General features: G+C 49.8%; 1 protein-coding gene across 3 annotated transcripts in view; it reads right to left on the bottom strand.

Annotated features, from left to right (window-relative positions):
* The window catches only part of ARRB1 (arrestin beta 1), a 123514-nt gene that overhangs the window by 49828 nt on the left and 56253 nt on the right, over window positions 1-17433 (bottom strand). Inside the window, exon 1 of one of the 3 annotated variants that reach the window (XM_077926823.1) lies at window positions 2452-2726. The exons of the other annotated variants lie outside the window; for them this stretch is intronic. Coding sequence (XP_077782949.1) covers window positions 2452-2552 — 101 coding nt within the window. The 5' untranslated portion in view covers window positions 2553-2726. Of the gene's footprint in view, window positions 1-2451; window positions 2727-17433 lie in introns of those variants that run through there. 3 annotated transcript variants of the gene reach the window in all.

Below are 17433 nucleotides of genomic sequence, written 5' to 3'. Positions count from 1 at the left end.
TTACCCTGGTTGGTCCCAGTGAGAATGGGATGCCGGACTAGAAGGGGCCATTGGCCCCTATCCATTCTGAAGGAAATCAGCCCTGAGTGCTCACTGGAAGGACAGATCCTGAAGCTGAGGCTCCAAGACTTTGGCCACCTCATGAGAAGAGAAGACTCCCTGGAAAAGACTCTGATGTTGGGAAAGATGGAGGGCACAAGGAGAAGGGGATGACAGAGGACGAGATGGTGGGACAGTGTTCTTGAAGCTACAAACATGAGTCTGACCAAACTGGGGGAGGCAGTGGAAGACAGGAGCGCCTGGCATGCTCTGGTCCATGGGGTCACGAAGAGTCGGACACGACTAAACGACTAAACAACAACAACAACAACAACACCTTGGTTCTCAAACGCCTTGGTACTCAAACAACTTGGAACCCAAACACTGCAAACCCAGAAGTAAGTGTTCCAATTTGGGGACATTTTTCGGAAGCCAAACGTGCTCCGTTTTGAGTGTTACGCTTCCAATTTGAGAGCCACACTTCCGTTTTGAGTGTTACGCTGAGGTCTGTCTGTTTTTGCTGTTTATTCTGCGTTTTTGCGTCTCTTTTTTGTTCTGTTTGTGTGACTGTGTGGAACCCAGTTCAGCCATCGATTGATTGTGTGTCTACAATACAGTGGTACCTTGGGTTACATACGCTTCAGGTTACATACGCTTCAGGTTTCAGACTCTGCTAACCCAGAAATAGTACCTCGGGTTAAGAACTTTGCTTCAGGATGAGAACAGAAATCGTGCTCCGACGGCGCAGCAGCAGCAGGAGGCCCCATTAGCTAAAGTGGTGCTTCAGGTTAAGAACAGTTTCAGGTTAAGAACGGACCTCTGAAACGAATTAAGTACTTAACCCGAGGTACCACTGTACATTGTTGATTGCTTTCATTTTATGGATCAATGGTCTCGTTAAGACAGTAAAATCCATGTTAAATTGCTGTTTTAGGGGTTGTTTTTAAAAGTCTGGAATGGATTAATCCGTTTTGCATTACTTTCTATGGGAAAGCGCCCCTTGGTTTTGGAATGCTTTGGTTTCGGAATGGACTTCCGGAACGGATTAAGTTTGAGAATCAAGGTACTACTGTATATACAAGACCAAACAAATGATATTCACCACAATATAGCTCAGTTGGTAGAGCATGAGACTCTTAATCTCAGGGTTGTGGGTTTGAGTCCCCAATTGGACAAAAGATTCCTGCATTGCAACGAACGGGTTGGACTAGATGACCCTTGTGGTCCTTTCCAACTCTACACTTCTATGATTCTATTATTTTAAACACCACGAGAGATTCAAATCAGCTTCACCTTTTGCCTTAGCCCCAGTAAATTAGGCGAAAAGCAAGTCTCCCTGGGGAAAGCGCTCCTTAATTGGGGGGCCACCAACAACAAGGCCATGCTCCCCCAGTTGCTACCAGTCTGAGCCTGAAGGCAGAGGTGCCCGCAGTGGGTCTGCGATGGGGGTCTTAATGAACAGTCCCACTCATGTGAGATTTCTTAAGCATTACCTCACAAGTGTGCATTTCCTAGTGCCTGTGCAATCCCAGAGAGGAACACAGGTAAACTCCATTTCTGCTCTAAGGCAGCCTTTCCCAACCCAGTGCCCTCCAGATGTTGCCAGACTGTAACTCGCCCCTCCCTCCCCCAGCCAGCACAGGTGCTGGAAGTTGAAGTCCAGCAAGATCTGGGTGGGGGCACAATGTTGGGAAAGGCTGCCCTAAGAAAAAACACACAGTTTGTTCTTTTCTTATGGAGGACGTGTTTTCTGTCCAATAAATTCTCCCCTCCCTTTCTCTCTCCTTCTCCCTCCCTCCCTCTCTCTTTCTTTCTCTTGCACTCTAGCTCAGAAAACTGGACTGAAAATGCATTAATAAAAAGACTCTCATGGCGGAAGTGTGTTGTTTTTGAAGCGCTCCCCTCCCACATTTGAAGAGCTTGCTGGATAGCTCATCCACCCAAGTGAACAAGGATTTTACCAAAACAGAAACCTACTGCTTTTTTTAAAAAAGAAAAGAAAAGAAAACTCTTTTCTAAGTTTCCAAAAATGCACAGCACGAGAGAGGGTGAGGACCACCCTGAGCCCCAGCCAGCAGTGACGTCACAGGCACTGTCCAATAGCACCCTCACCCCCCAATGAGGTAGTAGCCCAATGACATTGTTAGGTACTTAAGACTTTGGGTGCCTCTCCAGGTGATACTACCCTCCCCTACAAAAAAACAACAACCCTCTTCATTCGCCGGGGAACAGCTGCAGGAGACGAAAAGCAATCTGCAACTGATGCATCTCAGCGAGTAAGAAAAAGAAACCGCCGCTCTGGAAAAATGAATCTGCTGTACCGGCGCTGTGGCTCCCTTCTCGGGGAATGGTTTTCTGTGACTGGGCTCTGGCTGCGGCATCCTCTGATCTCGTCCCCGCGCAATCCCTTACCGCTTCGTCAAGTCTTCTGTAACCGCGTTCCTGGAGACTCCATCCCTGTCTTCGAAGCCAAGGGGGGGCTTGTTAGCCGAATCTCCCTGCGCCCCCTTCATCAGGGCTCTCCGGCTCGCCAAGCGAGCAGCAAGCAGCAGTCACGACCGAGGGAGGGAGAGAGAGAAAGCTGTTCCTTGACTGGGTCTCAAGGGGGCCTCCCCGGATCCACGGAAAGCTCTCAGCTGGAACACCAGGGCGAGGTATTTGGGAAGAAGACAAGCAAGCAAGCAGCCGTTTCCCAGCCCGCGGGCCTTCAAAGGTTTTTCTTGAGGCGGCGGTGCAAAGGAAATCCCGCTATTATTCGTCACAACCCAGCTGCTTCCAGAGAAACACGAAAATAAACCACCCGGCCGCAGCCCATGAAGCAGCCGGATGTTTCAAAAGCAAGAGAGCATTCCACGTCTCTGCAGCTTCAGAGGGAAGCAGGGAATCTGCCTCCCGCAGAGTCAGGTCACTGGTCCATCGAGCTCCATATTGTCTACCCTGACTGGCAGCCGCTCTGGGTTTCCTGCAAGGCCTACATAGGACCTTTTGCATCTGAAACAGAGGCTTTGCCACTGAGCCACAGCCCTTTTCTCTGCCAGTTCTCTGCCTCAGATGAACCCCTCCTCCTCTCGACCTGCCATCTTCTTAGCACCTTCTATACTAGGCTCATAGAATCATAGCATAGTTCGAAGGGACCTCTGAGGGTCATCCAGCCCAACCCCCTGCAAATGCAGGAATCTCAGCTCAAGCATCCCTGACAGATGGCCATCCAAGCTTTGTCTAAACACTTCCAATGAAGGAGAGTCCGCAACCTCTGGAGAGAGACCGTTCCACCACTGAACAGCTCTTACTGTTGGAAAGCTCTTCCTGATGTTTATTCAGAATCTCCTTTCTTGTAACTTGAAGCAGAGACATCACCATGCTGACAAAGGTCCGTCTAGTGAAAGCTTTGGTTTCCCCAGTAATGATGTATGGAAGTGAGAGCTGGACCATAAAGAAGGCTGATCACCAAAGAATTGATGCTTTTGAATTCTGGTGCTGGAGGAGACTCTTGAGAGTCCCATGGACTGCAAGAAGATCAAACCTCTCCATTCTGAAGGAAATCAGCCCTGAGTGCTCACTGGAAGGACAGATCCTGAAGCTGAGGCTCCAAGACTTTGGCCACCTCATGAGAAGAGAAGACTCCCTGGGAAAGACCCTGATGCTGGGAAAGATGGAGGGCACAAGGAGAAGGGGACGACAGAGGACGAGATGGTGGGACAGTGTTCTCGAAGCTACCAGCATGAGTTTGACCAAACTGTGGGAGGCAGTGGAAGACAGGAGGGCCTGGCGTGCTCTGGTCCAGGGGGTCACAAAGAGTCAGACATGACTAAACGACTAAACAACAATAAATTATTTGCAATAAAGCATCGCTTCCCCTCCCCCCCATTGACATCACGCGTTCCCGGCAAATATGTAGACACCTTGCGGGCTGTCATGTTTTAATTATGGTCCCATGAATTTTTCATTGCCGTGCTCCCTCTCTCTCTTGCGCGGCGCTCCCCCCTCCCCAAATAAGAAACAGAGCAACTTGAGCAAATCATTAGCGTGACCTCCCTAGGAAATAAAAGACGCTAATGAGGTTGGGTGCCCATCAAGGCGAGGGGACTTTCTCTCCCCATTTGGAATCCCCCCCCAACAGAGACAGCCACACACACCCCATACCTGGCCGAAAGGTGGAGATGGATGAATTGGGGGAGGAGCAGAGGCAGGGAGGGGGGATCCCCCCCAAAGCACCTGCTGAGACTCCTCCCAGGGAGGGATGTCAAAGCCCTGCAGTTGCCATGACAGCCGCAGCTGTTTCCCTACCAGGGAGTTCATTAAGGGAAGCTCTTCGCCATGCAAATTAGCAGCGAGACAGAGGCATCCGAGGGCAAGGATGGGGAACAGGGGAGAGACCCAGATCCGTTTTGGCAGGGGGGCCAATTTGGGGAAGGGTGTGGATCCAGTGTGTGGCCACACACCCTGGAATCCTTTATCGGACTACCCTTCAATATGTGGGGCAGGTGATGGCGCTACCTCCCCTCTTCCATCTACTGCTTAATCGCCAATACCAAGAAAGTTGTGATGGTTTGCTACGAGGTAGGTGAAAACGAGGTAGGGTACGAGGTAGGGGACGCGGGTGGCGCTGTGGGTTAAAGCCTCAGCAACTAGGACTTGCCGATCGAAAGGTTGGCGGTTCGAATCCCCGTTGCGGGGTGCGCTCCCGCTGCTCGGTCCCAGCGCCTGCCAACCCAGCAGTTCGAAAGCACCCCCGGGTGCAAGTAGATAAATAGGGACCGCTTACTAGCAGGAAGGTAAACGCCGTTTTCGTGTGCGGCTCTGGCTCGCCAGAGCAGCGATGTTACGCTGGCCACGTGACCCGGAAGTGTCTCCGGACAGCGCTGGCCCCCGGCCTCTTGAGTGAGATAGGCGCACAACCCTAGAGTTTGTCAAGACTGGCCCGTACGGGCAGGGGTACCTTTACCTTTTACCTTTAAGGTGAAAACCAAGTAGCTGGTGCCAATTTGCCAAGTGGAATAATTCCTACCAGGCCCCTCAATGGCGACCAGTCCATAGCAAGGTCTAGGAACGAGAACCTTATAGGGTGGGAGGGTGGGAAAAGCAGGAACAGCTGGTAGGCGGCAGCCTGCCATCAAATAGGGCAGGCCACGCCCCCAGAGCCAGCTGATTGGCTGGCCAGGGGGTGATGCAACCGGGAGTGGCTTTCTTAAACTGTGGTACCCAGAACTGGACACAGGACTCCAGGCGTGGTCTGACCAAGGCAGAATAGAGCAGGACTACGACTTCCCTCGATTAGGACTCCAGATTTCTGTGGACGCAGCCGAGAATAGCATTAGCTTTTTTTGCTGCTGCATCACCCTCTTAAGACGGCCAATAAGCCAGGCAATACTACTGGGAACATAGCCTTATTCTTGCGATGTGCAGGCATTGCCTCTCTGCGCTCCTCTCTCTCGCTCCTCTTGCAGAAACTCATCTTTTAACACGTTGTTCATTTTCCAACAGCAGGACTTCAAAGCCTTCGCAGCCTGTGTGGCGGCTGGTCTCTGCATCCTTATCTATGCTCCTTAAATCATTTCTCCACCTTCGCTAAAGCCTTGTTAATATCCACCAGAGGATGTACAGGCACAGCTATCGTCTTAAGCAGCTCGTTACAAACCAGAAATCTATAAAAGGAGGTTGCAGATGCTTCACGGAGCCCCTTATCGCAGAACTAACAGCCAGTCACTCATCATTGCTGAAGCACCAGAGTTTATAAGATAAGAGGCACCAGGGCAGAAGGACTGAAAGTCCTTTGCTTTCAATCCAACAGGTAGGAAGGGTGTCTGGCTCGCAGGTGAAGGGGGTGGGAACCCTGTTTGTGCTTTGAAGTCCTACTGAACCACCCTGTTAAGATTTCCCGATGGAAAGTATTCCTCTGAAATCTCGGGAGGAAACGCTCCCAAATGTCTAGTTTGGCCCCCGAGAGTGCAGTTTTTGCAGGAAAAAGCATGCTGAAATGACAGCAGGCAGGGCATCACTTAATACCTTGGAACTGTAGAGCTGGAAGGGACCCTAAGGGTCATCTAGTCCAACCCCCCCTGCCATGTAGGAATAGTGACTAACCAACTCCCTGCAACGCAAATTGACACAAGGCGTATCAGGACTTGGCCTGTGGGTGAGATTTCAGGGGGGGGGGGGACTCTTGAGAATATGAAGTAACATCTCCCCCTCCTCTTTTGCAGCCAGATGTGATCAGAGACAGAATCACAGAAGTGCAGCGTCATATAATGAGATGAAAAAGATGTTGAAATATACGTTTTTTTAAAAACCAGAAGCATTTTTACTTGGTATTATAGGTGAGGACATTAATAGACGAGATGTTAAATTGTTTTTATATGCAACAACAGCGGCAAGAGTATTGTTAGCCCAGAAATGGAAGCAAGAAAAAATTCCGATGAAAGAAGAATGGCAGACAAAATTAATGGACGACGCAGAATTGGATAAAATGACAGGAAGGATTCGAAACCTGCGGGACCAGAGATTCACAGAAGATGGGAAGAAATATTTGAACTATTTGAAGAGCAATTGTAATCAACAAATTACGCTAGTAGGACTACAAGAAGTTTTGTAAGGAGAAATATATGAAACGTTGCAAAGCAGAGAAGGAATAGAGATATTAGTTATGAGATTTAAATGCAATAGTGAAAGTAAGAAACGTAAATTCAGTGAACAGATTGGGAAATTTTCAGATGTGGTTGATGGAAGTCAAAAAAATTGTGTAAGATACAAAAGTATGTTTAATTATTGTTGAAAATGATATGTTAAAAAAACTAATAATTTTTTTTTAAAAAAAGAACTTCAGCTAAAGAATCCCCAACAGCTGACCATCAAATCTCTTCTTGAAAAGCCCCAAGGAAGGAGAGCCCAGCACCTTCCAAAGCAGTCAACAGATGCACAGAGAAATTTTGCTAGGCAAATAAAAACATCCTGAAGGTCCCAGGCCACAGAGAGGTTAGGCTGGCCTCAACTAGAGCCAGGGTTTTTTCGGCCGTGGCCCCGATCTGGTGGAACGCTCTGTCACAAGAGACTAGGGCCCTGCGGGACTTGACATCTTTCCGCAGGGCCTGCAAGACGGAGCTGTTCCACCAGGCCTTTGGCCAGGGCACAGCCTGACTCCCTCCATTGGCAATCTTTCCAGAGCTCTGGCCCAATGGTTGCTAGTGGTTTAATTTGAATTAATTTTATAATGAATGATTTTAGAATATTGTGTTGTGTTGTACTGTTGTGCTGTTTTATTGTAGTTAGCTGCCCTGAGCCCGGCTTCGGCTGGGGAGGGCGGGATATAAATAATTTATTATTGTTGTTGTTGTTGTTGTTGTCGCAGAGTTTGTGTATATATGCTGCAGCAGGGAGAGTCCTCCAAAATTCAAATGAGGGGCAAGGAGGACGGGACGGAGGCGGCCCTGCCTGGCTACCCGGCGCTGGAACAAAGTGGCTTCTTGAGGCTCGCCAGCGATGCCATCCTCCCCTGCCAGCTCCCATGTGACGCGCCCTGCCCGGCACCATTGGCCCTGGCTGGAGGGTGTGCAAAGCCTCAGCCTCGCAGCAGCAGCAGGAGGAAGGTGGCTGCTCAGAACTCTCGGTGGCCCACCAAGGCGGCAGCGTGCCTCTGAGTGTGTGCAGAGTGCTGCGCCCTCCCCCCACACAGCGGAGGCTTCCCAAGGGAAAATGCACGTCCTGGGGGTTGTGGCTCCATTTTGTGCCCCCTAACACCCCATCCGAGGTGCTTCTACTCGGTCACAAGTTGAGCTGAGGACTCGATGCGCCACCCTTGCCTTCTGCCGGCTGTGCTGGGGCGATGGCGCACTCTGAGTGCCTCTTCTGGCATGCACGCCATAGGTTCTCCACCATTGGGCTAGACCAGCCTTTCTCAACCTGTGGGTCTCCAGATGTTGTTGAACTACAACTCCCATCACCCCTAGCTAGCAAGGCCAGATCTCAGGGATGATGGGAGTTGTAGTCCAACAACAACATTGGGGACCCACAGGTTGAGAACCGATGGCTAGACAATGTGAGGATCAGCACCTTGGAGAGGGGCCATGGTGTAGGTTTCAGTACCATGGTTAGCACCACTACTGCTGAGGCAGAAGATGCGAGTTGTCTCAGCGATGTCCCGAGCCAAGTGGCAGATCTTTAGAGCCTGGGCTACAGATTCATTGACAAGAGGCTCCACCCCCTGAATGCTGCCTGTGGCCCATTAAAAGGCCAACAACATCCTTTGTAGCCCTGGGCTCCTTCTGGGCTCCAAGGGTTCAAGCTGATCCTTCAAGGAGGCCAGGGTCTGATCATAAGAATCATAGAACATAACAGCCTGATCTGGGTCAGGCCAATGGTCCATCCAGGCCACCCATCCTGTTCTCCTAGTGGCCAACCAGGTGCCCCCATGGTAAACCCTTAAGCAGGATTCGAGCACAAGAGCAACTCTCCCCTCCTGTGGCTTCCAGCAACTGCGATTCAGAAGCATGGCTGCCTCCCAAACATGCTCCGCATGCAGATGGCAAGCCAAGAATGTACAGAATGGCTTTAAAAGAGGACTGGACAAATTCATAGAGAGGTCTATCAATGGCTACTAGCTAGGATGCCAATGTTCTTCCCTCTGCAGGTAATCAGAGGAGAGGAGAGGGCTCTTGTGGGCTGTCCACAATGGGCATCTGGGTAGCTGCTCTGGGAACAGGATGCTGGACTGGACAGGTCACTGGTCCGATCCATCAGGCTTTTCTTATGTTCTTATTTCCTTGTCCGTTTTATCTTTTGCATCTGAACCTCTGTGACCTTGGTCCGTCATCCTTCCAGTTCTGCTGAGCCAAAGATGAAACATTCCTGAAGGCCTACAAACGCCATCTTGGCAGTCAAGATAACCCCAAACTAATTGGCCATTGTTGCACAAGTGAGCTCATACATGCTTATGCATTCCACTTGCTTTGATGTATGCTAATTGGCTGGCTTTGATGCGGCGCTTATCGGTAGGCCTTGGGATGCTGGGCTCGAGGCCCAGAGAGGGGAGAAGTTCTGGACAGCTGCCACCTATGGCCTCACCGGCCAGTTGGGAGGGGAGGGTCTGGGCAAACTGACGTACGCTGCTTTGTGCATAAACACATGTTAGCTTGGTTGCGGACAAGCCATCTCCTTGCTGTGGTGTCCGCCCCGTGTCTGCAAAGGCTGGGAGACCCGGCAGGCTGACTTGCTGGAAGGCTACACCTTCTTTTAATAAAGCTCAGCAACCGATCATTCTAGAGTTATTGACATTCTTCTTTGGTATTCCTGAACCCAGCCCCTCCCACGAGCCCTCCTTTGGGCCGGTGGGTCTAGGATTGAGCAACGTCTGGTTTTCGCCAGCTAAACATTGTGATGTACTGAGATAACACGATGCCTGAAATAAGGACGGAACTATGTAGAGGCGAATGGGTTAATTTCCTGGCAACTTCTACTACTTAGTGGTTTAAAGCTGATACATTTTACTTACATTTAACATATAATAATAATAATTTATTTGTACCCCGCCCATCTGGCTGGGTTTCCCCAGCCACTCTGGGCGGCTTCCAACAAAAATAAAAAATACATCAAAATATTACAACTGTTATTTTATAGTACAGAGCAACAGGGGCAGAAGAAATCATGAGAGCAGCAGTGGAACAGTCTCCCTCGGAAGGTTGTAGACTCTCCTTCCTTGGAGGTTTTTAAGCAGAGGTTGGTTGGCCATCAATCTTGGATGCTTTAGCTGAAATTCCAGGATCACAGGGGGTTGGACTAGATGACTGTTGGGGTCCCTTCCAACTCTACAATTCTATGTTGCTAAGCAATGACCGGTTTGACAGCTTTGACAATTTTTTAAATCACAAACACATACCAATTGTGATTCGGGTTCCGTCCTGGGCCCGTTGTTGTTCAACGTTTTAATAAATGACTTGGATGAAGGAATTGAGGGGATGCTCATTAAATCTGCAGGTGACACCAAGCTGGGAGGGTAGCTAACGTCACAGAAGACAGAATAAGAATTCGAAATGACGTTAACAGATTGGAGAACTGGGTGCATGCTAAAAAAACGACTTTCAAGAGGGACAAAGTTAAAGTTCTGCACTTGGGCAGAAAGAACCAGCTGCACAAATATAGGATGGGGGACACCTGGATTACTAGCAGTACATGTGAAAAGGATCTAGGGATCTTGGTGGACCACAAGCTTAACGTGAGCCAATAGTGTGATGCAGCAACAACAAAAAGTGAATGCTATTCTAGGCTGCATCCACAGAAGTATAGTGTCCAGATCAAGGGAAATAATAGTTCCACTCTATTCTGCCTTTGCCGGACCCCACCTGGAATACTGTGTCCAATTCTGGGCAGCACAATTTAAGAAGGATGTTGACAAGCTGGAAGGTGGGAAGAGGAAAGTGAACAAGATGATCAAGGGTCTGTAAACCAGGCCTGATGAGGAACGGTTGAATGAGGAAGCTGGGTATGTTTAGCCTGGGAAAGAGGAGACTGAGAGGAGATATGATAGGCACCTTCAAATATCTGAAGGGCTGTCCCATGGGAGAGGGAGCAAGCTTGTTTTTCTGCTGCTCTGGACTCGAACCCATGGCTTCAAGTTACAAGAAAGGAGATTCCGACTAAACATTCATGATTCTATGATATATCGCCATGTCAGATATTATGAAACCGATATCATGATGTGGACTTCAGACCAATTTTGGATAATGTATCTACACATTACCCAACCCTATAGGACAACTGCGTGCTGCTTTGTGATTTTAATAACCATTCACACCTCTGTGACATTTTCTTGTTCAGTGACTTGCGGCTCCAGGGCGAGGCAAAGGCTGCCAACTCTCAGAAGTTACAAGTCTCCAAAAACTGATGAGGTCAGCTCAAAAGCTGCAAGATTCATTCGAACAGCCCCCCACGGGACCCTGCTTTCAGAAAATGCCCCACCCCAACTTCAGAAAACAGGAACCCGTATTGATGTATCAGGCTGAAAACATCGCCAGAGAAAATTCCCCTTCGAAATAAACATTGCGGGGGCAATTCGGGTCTTGCTGACAGATGCCGGCTAAGCGAGCTGCAGACACGGTTGTTTGAAACGCATCATAAATTGCGGAACAGCAAATAAGATTCTCCACGCGGCTTGTGCTGAGCTTCCGCATCTCTCGTCTGGATTTTTTTGGGGGGGTGGAGCGAACCTGTGCAAACAGACCAGAGTAGTTTATGGTCTCCTGTGGCAGGTCGAGCTTAGCTGCTCCTGAGAGCCCTGCGTTTCTCTCTGTTTGTTTGGCGCTCAAGAGGAAATTAGCAAGGCTGCTTTCCAGGCTTGCTGTCAACAGAGCCTTAACTAATTAGACAAATGGAGGTGTCAAAAGAGGACAGGAAGGAAGGAGGTAGCGGCTCACCTTTGGAGCACCTGACGAGACTTCTCTGCCCAAAGCGCAGCTTCCGATGGGCTGCAGGAGCCAATCAGAAGCTGCACCGGACGTTCGGCTTCCAAAAATCATTCGGAAACCGGAACACTCACTTCTGGGTTTCAATCATTTGGGAGCCGACTCGTTCGGGAGCCAAGCCGTCCGGCTTCCAAGGTACGACTGGTGAGTGCCGCCCGGCATTTTTTCACCCCCCTCAGTGGTGACACCCGGGGCAGTCCACCCCCACCGGACCCCCCCTTCCTCCATGCCTGGGCCCAGCCTGTCCCTAGCAGGTGTGCATCTCGTAGCTGTGGTAGTGGCTCATAGCATTGCCCCATGTGGCTGACACCATATGCTGGCTGGCAAGCAGCCTCTGGAGGGCTTTGGCACATACGGGGTTCCTGTGGCTTCTCTGACAGCTTGCTTTCCTTATCTGTGTGCGTTTCTCTTCCCTCCTTTCTTGCTGGGGGCTGTGATGTAAGCCTTCAGCGGAGGATAATGAGCAGTCTGGACTGATGCTCCTGCAGGCCTCTGGATGTGCCCCCTCCTCCCTCCTGTCGTCCCTCCCTCCTCCCACCTTATGCAAATGAGGCACATCAAACATAGCACCCGAACCTCTGGCAGCCAAAATCTCTTTAAAGCCAGCAAATCTGATAAGGAAGTTTCAAGCATCAGATTATTGCATTACAGGGAGAGCGAGAGTGGAGCAAGCTGGGGCATGTTAATGAGCGCAGGGAGAGATGAAAGCATTCAGTGCCTGGTGGCAGAAGCTCTCCCAGCGCAAACCTGACGCATGGAACGTGCTACATGCGTCTGCGCTCACACAAAACCGAGCATGGGGGAAACCGCTGCCCAGCTCTGAAGCGCCAAGGCCGCCGAACGGAGCAGGTGAACTCAGGTCGGCCGGCTTGCTTTGTATACCGGGTGAATCGATCCCAATTCACAACAGCTGTGCTATCTTTCTCTGCTCTGCTCATTGAGCACTTAGGTAAACTCGTGGGAAAGAGTGTTTGCTCAGTGAACGGATATTGATAGCGCGAACAAACACTCTTTTCTGTCGATGCACAAGCAGCAAGTTCTCTCCTCACCCTCCCAAACGGATGGCGTTCCTTTCAGTCTCCTTCCCCAACTTTTTTTATTTTATTTTGGGAACTGCCCTGAGATCTTTCGATGAGGGCAGTATTGTTAACGTTAACAGTATATAAATCTAATAAATAAAAATTAAAAAATAGAAAAACTTGGGGCCGTCCATCTGTTTATGAACTACAGCTCTCATTGTGATGTGCTTGGCTGAGTCTGATAAGAGGCATCATCAGTGCTTTTTTATTATTATTCTCAATGGTACATTGTACAGGCACCGTTTTTTTGAGAAGAAAAGCACCAGTCGTAGTGCAAAACATCTGGAGGGAACCAGGTTGGGGAGGTACGAAATGCAGTTTGGCAAATTCATGTGAACGGACATGTGTTTCATCAGAAATGGCCTTCAGATCTTTGCTCCATTTAGCTGTCCAAGGGCTCAGGAAATTTAGTCAAGAGCCTTTCAGGGTTTAAGCATAACAGAAGGCCCAAGTTAGAGTTACACATTTTTCCAAATCTGTTTGCACAAGAACGAGGCACCTCTGGGGGTGGGGGTTGTTGTTGTTTAGTCATTTAGTCAAGCACGACTCTTCGTGACCCCCTGGACCAGAGCACGCCAGGCCCTCCTGTCTTCCACTGCCTCCCGCAGCTTGGTCAGACTCATGCTGGTAGCTTCAAGAACACTATCCAACCATCTCGTCCTCTGTCGTCCCCTTCTCCTTGTGCCCTCCATCTTTCCCAACATCAGGGTCTTTTCCAGGGAGTCTTCTCTTCTCATGAGGTAGCCAAAGTCTTGGAGCCTCAGCTTCACGATCTGTCCTTCCAGTGAGCACTCAAGGCTGATTTCCTTCAGAATGGATCATTTTGATCTTCTTGCAGTCCATGGGACTCTCAAGAGTCTCCTCTAGCACCAGAATTCAAAATTGGGGGGCTTTAGAAACCTAAAAAGAGCCTACTGGATCAGGCCATTGGCCCATCTAGTCCAGCATCCTGTTCTCACAGGGGATAACCAGATTAAAAGGAAAGGTAAAGGAGCCCTGGACGGTTAAATCCTGTCAAAGGCGACTATGGGGTTGTGGCTCTCATCTTGCTTTCAGGACAAGGGAGCCGGCGTTTGTTCACAGACAGCTCTCCGGGTCATGCGGCTAGCATTACTAAACCGCTTCTGGTGCAACAGGACACTGTGACAGAAACCAGAGCGCATGGAAACACCATTTACCTTCCTGCCACAGCAGTACCTATTTATCTACTTGCACTGCTGTGCTTTCGAACTGCAAGGTTGGCAGGAGCTGACACACAGCAACAGGAGCTCACTCCGTTGTGGGGATTCGAACCACTGACCTTCCGATCAGCAAGCCCAAGAGTCTCAGTGGTTTAGACCACAGCGGCACCCACGTCCCAAGATACCCATTATGGGAAACCCACAAACAGGATTCGACTTCCTTGTGCATCTGCACAAACTCTGCACGGATATGTGATTATATGTTGCATATGAATTTAAGAAGCATTACACCGAGTCAGACGCCGGGTCCATCTGGCTCAGGACATTCTATATTAAATGGGACCAATTCTTCAGCATTTCAGGCAGACAACTGTAAATGCCCTCCCACTTAGTTTTACCGTCTCTCCTGCTTCGCAGAGAAAGCACATATTGTACCAGGGCTTCCCAAACTTGGGTCTCCAGCTGATTTTGAACTACAACTCCCACCACCCCGACCACTGCTCCTGCTAGCTAGGGATGATGGGAGCTGTAGTCCAAAAACAGCTGGAGCCCCAACTTTGGAAAACCCTGTATGATACCAAGGACCCAGATGTCTGGGCACAGAATTGTATTCCGAATAACTGCCATCCACACTCAGGCATTGAGTATATTAAGGGAAACGCTAAATAGCCAGGCTGTGACCCAACACCACTTCTTCCCTTGGCCCACCAACTGAGGCCGGCAGTATATCAAATCCAATTCAGGGCAGATGGCCGCTTACGCAGAGAGGAAGGAAACAGCCCCACGTTCAATCCATTATTGATTAGCCATTATTCTTCCCCAGGCTTTTTATTTTATTGATTCAATAAGCCGAGAAGTTTGGCACTGCAGCAGCTTTTGGCTTCCATCTGTAGCCACTGGGATGGAAACTGGCCAACAGAGATTAAAAAATAAAAAATAAAACCTTGCGCTTTCCCCCCCTCAAATCCAGGAGTGACATTACTCGGAAGCAAGGAGGCACTTGAAAACCGCAGGATCAGAGCTCTTTCTGGCTCTTTCCCTTCCCTGACTGTGACACTTTCAGACACATAGAGTTGGAAGGGACACCGAGGGTCATCTAGTCCAACCCCACCTGCAATGCAAGAATCACAGCCATTGGCCTGATCCATGCTGCCTCTCAAGCTCACAAGACCATCCTTTGCAGAGCAGAACCACTAGGCCAGGGATGGAGACAATGTTTTTAAGCCCTAGGGCTACTCTGTCTCCTGAGCAATCTTCCGGGGACCACATGTCATGGGGTGAATGTGGCCAAAGTCAAAAGTGTGTGGACCATAAATTCTACCTTTTTATAGTAGGTGTCATGGACTGGGAAGAAGACTCAGAGCCCAGAGAGTGGTGGTGGGACGGTGATGAGTGGTCAGAGGGAGAAGAAGGAGAAGACTGGAAGGAGGCAGCGTCGGAAGCTGAAGAATCAACAGGGCTTAGTGAGCGGGGAGAGTCTGGGGCAGAGGGCAATCCAGACTCAGAAATGGAGGTTGGTGAGGAGTGGGGCCAAGAGGTAGAGGTGCGGCAGGCTGGTGAAGAAGCCATGATGTCTCCCTCTCTTGCTGCAACCAGCTCCCCTCTCCCCTGATTTCCCAGAACCAGAAGAGGTATGAAGAGGGAGGAGAAGAGAGAGGGAGGATGGCAGAGTCTCAGATTGCTTGGGAAGGATCCAGGGGAGGAGGAGACAAGACATCTGTCAGAAGGGAGGCACCTTCAGTCCCCAAAACTGCCTCATAGGGGCAAGTTCTACCAGGAAGAGTAGCTGCGCTCACTAGGCCTGGCCTCCTGAGTTGACTTTGTTTCCTTGAATAAAGAGCCAACCTCACTGACTCCGTGTGATTTGTTGCTGACCCACTCCTGACACCAGACAAGTGAGAGGCATTGTCAAGAGCCCACAAATTTATCTGGGGGTGAAGCTGGGTAAGAGAGATGTGCAGCCTGAGGTCCCCCACCCCAGCTCTAGACAACAGCAGAGCAAACCTCAGGGTAGCACAGAGCTGTTTCTGCCTCCCTCCTATCTCCATCCTTCCTCAGGCAGAAATTAATTTTCTCCTCCACAGCCTAAAACAATAGAGGAAAAGCAGGCAGCGATGAAAGGGAAAGGAACAGCCAAACAGATTAATTCCCTAATAGGCAGAGGAGCTATTCGGCAGAAACATTTAGCGCATACTTTCGTCGGGGGCCCAGTAATTGCCGGCACAATGCCTGCTTCCTCAAAGAGATTGAGGACATTGCAAAGAGTGGCAGCGCCACCGGTGCCATCGAGGGGCACACTCCAGTCGCTCTGGCGGCGCCAAATTGTCTCGGAGCAGCTCTGCTTTGCAGGAGGCCTCAGAGCTTTCATGCGCAGGAAGGTGGAAGGAGGGAGGGAAGGAGGCAGATGAGGAGAGGGAAATCGGGTGTGGGAGAAATCCACCAGGATCGAGGGCAAAAACTGAGGCCCTCTAGATGTTACGAAGCTAGGAAGATCCCTGCAGGATCAGGGCCCACCTGGCCCAGCTTCCTGCTCTCACAGTGGCCGGTCAGATGCCTCTGGTGCGAAACCCGCCAGCAGGATCCGGCCACAAGAGCCCACTCTGCTGTTGCTGGTCCCCGCTTTCTCCAGCTGTGGACTCAGAGCACAGCCATCAGGACAAGGGCCAGATTTACATATAAGCTAAACAAGCTATAGCTTAGGGCCCCACTCTTTTGGGGGGCCCCCAAAAAAATTAAAGGGGGGAAAACTGGATGTACATCTCCAAAATATAAGGCAGAAAACAGATAAAATAAAACCTACATGCAGCAACAGTGTTATGTGTTGTGTAGGCTCCTATGATGTAAGTCATGGGCCCCGCCTGCTAGCCTGCTCCCTGGTTTGCTCCTTCCTATATATAGGGTGCTATGGTTTTCCTAGTAGTGATGTATGGAAGTGAGAGCTGGACCCTAAAGAAGGCTGATCGCCAAAGAATGGATGCTTTTGAATTCTGGTGCTGGAGGAGACTCTTGAGAGTCCCATGGACTGCAAGAAGACCAAACCTATCCAATCTTAAGGAAACCAGCCCTGAGTGCTCACTGGAAGGACAGATCCTGAAGCTGAGGCTCCAATACTTTGGAAGAGAAGACTCCCTGGAAAAGACCCTGATGTTGGGAAAGATGGAGGGCACAAGGAGAAGGGGGCGACAGAGGACGAGATGGTTGGTCAGTGTTCTTGAAGCTACCAGCATGAGTTTGACCAAACTGCGGGAGGCAGTGGAAGACAGGAGTGCCTGGCGTGCTCTGGCCCAGGGGGTCACGAAGAGTCGGACACGACTAAACGACTAAACAACAACACAGGACCAGATGGACTGACTTCCAGATACTATAAGGTTTTGAAGGACTGGCTTTTACAACCTTTGAAGGAAGTCTGCAATGAAATTTTGGAGGGAAAGAGGGCTCCTGAAACGTGGAAAGAGGCGTATATTACACTTATACCAAAGACAGAAACTGAAAAGACCCAACTTAAGAACTACCGTCCCATCTCCTTATTAAATGTGGATTACAAAATTTTTGCTGACATTTTGGCAAAGAGATTGAAAAAAGTTTTGATGGAGGAGATACACAAAGACCAAGCCGGCTTTCTTCCGCGAAGACATTTATCGGATAATGTAAGGAACATAATTGATATTTTGGAAAAGCTAGAGG

Source organism: Podarcis muralis, chromosome 4, assembly GCF_964188315.1.
Source record: "Podarcis muralis chromosome 4, rPodMur119.hap1.1, whole genome shotgun sequence".
NCBI lineage: Eukaryota > Metazoa > Chordata > Lepidosauria > Squamata > Lacertidae > Podarcis > Podarcis muralis.
This window is presented reverse-complemented; position numbering and strand designations above follow the sequence as displayed.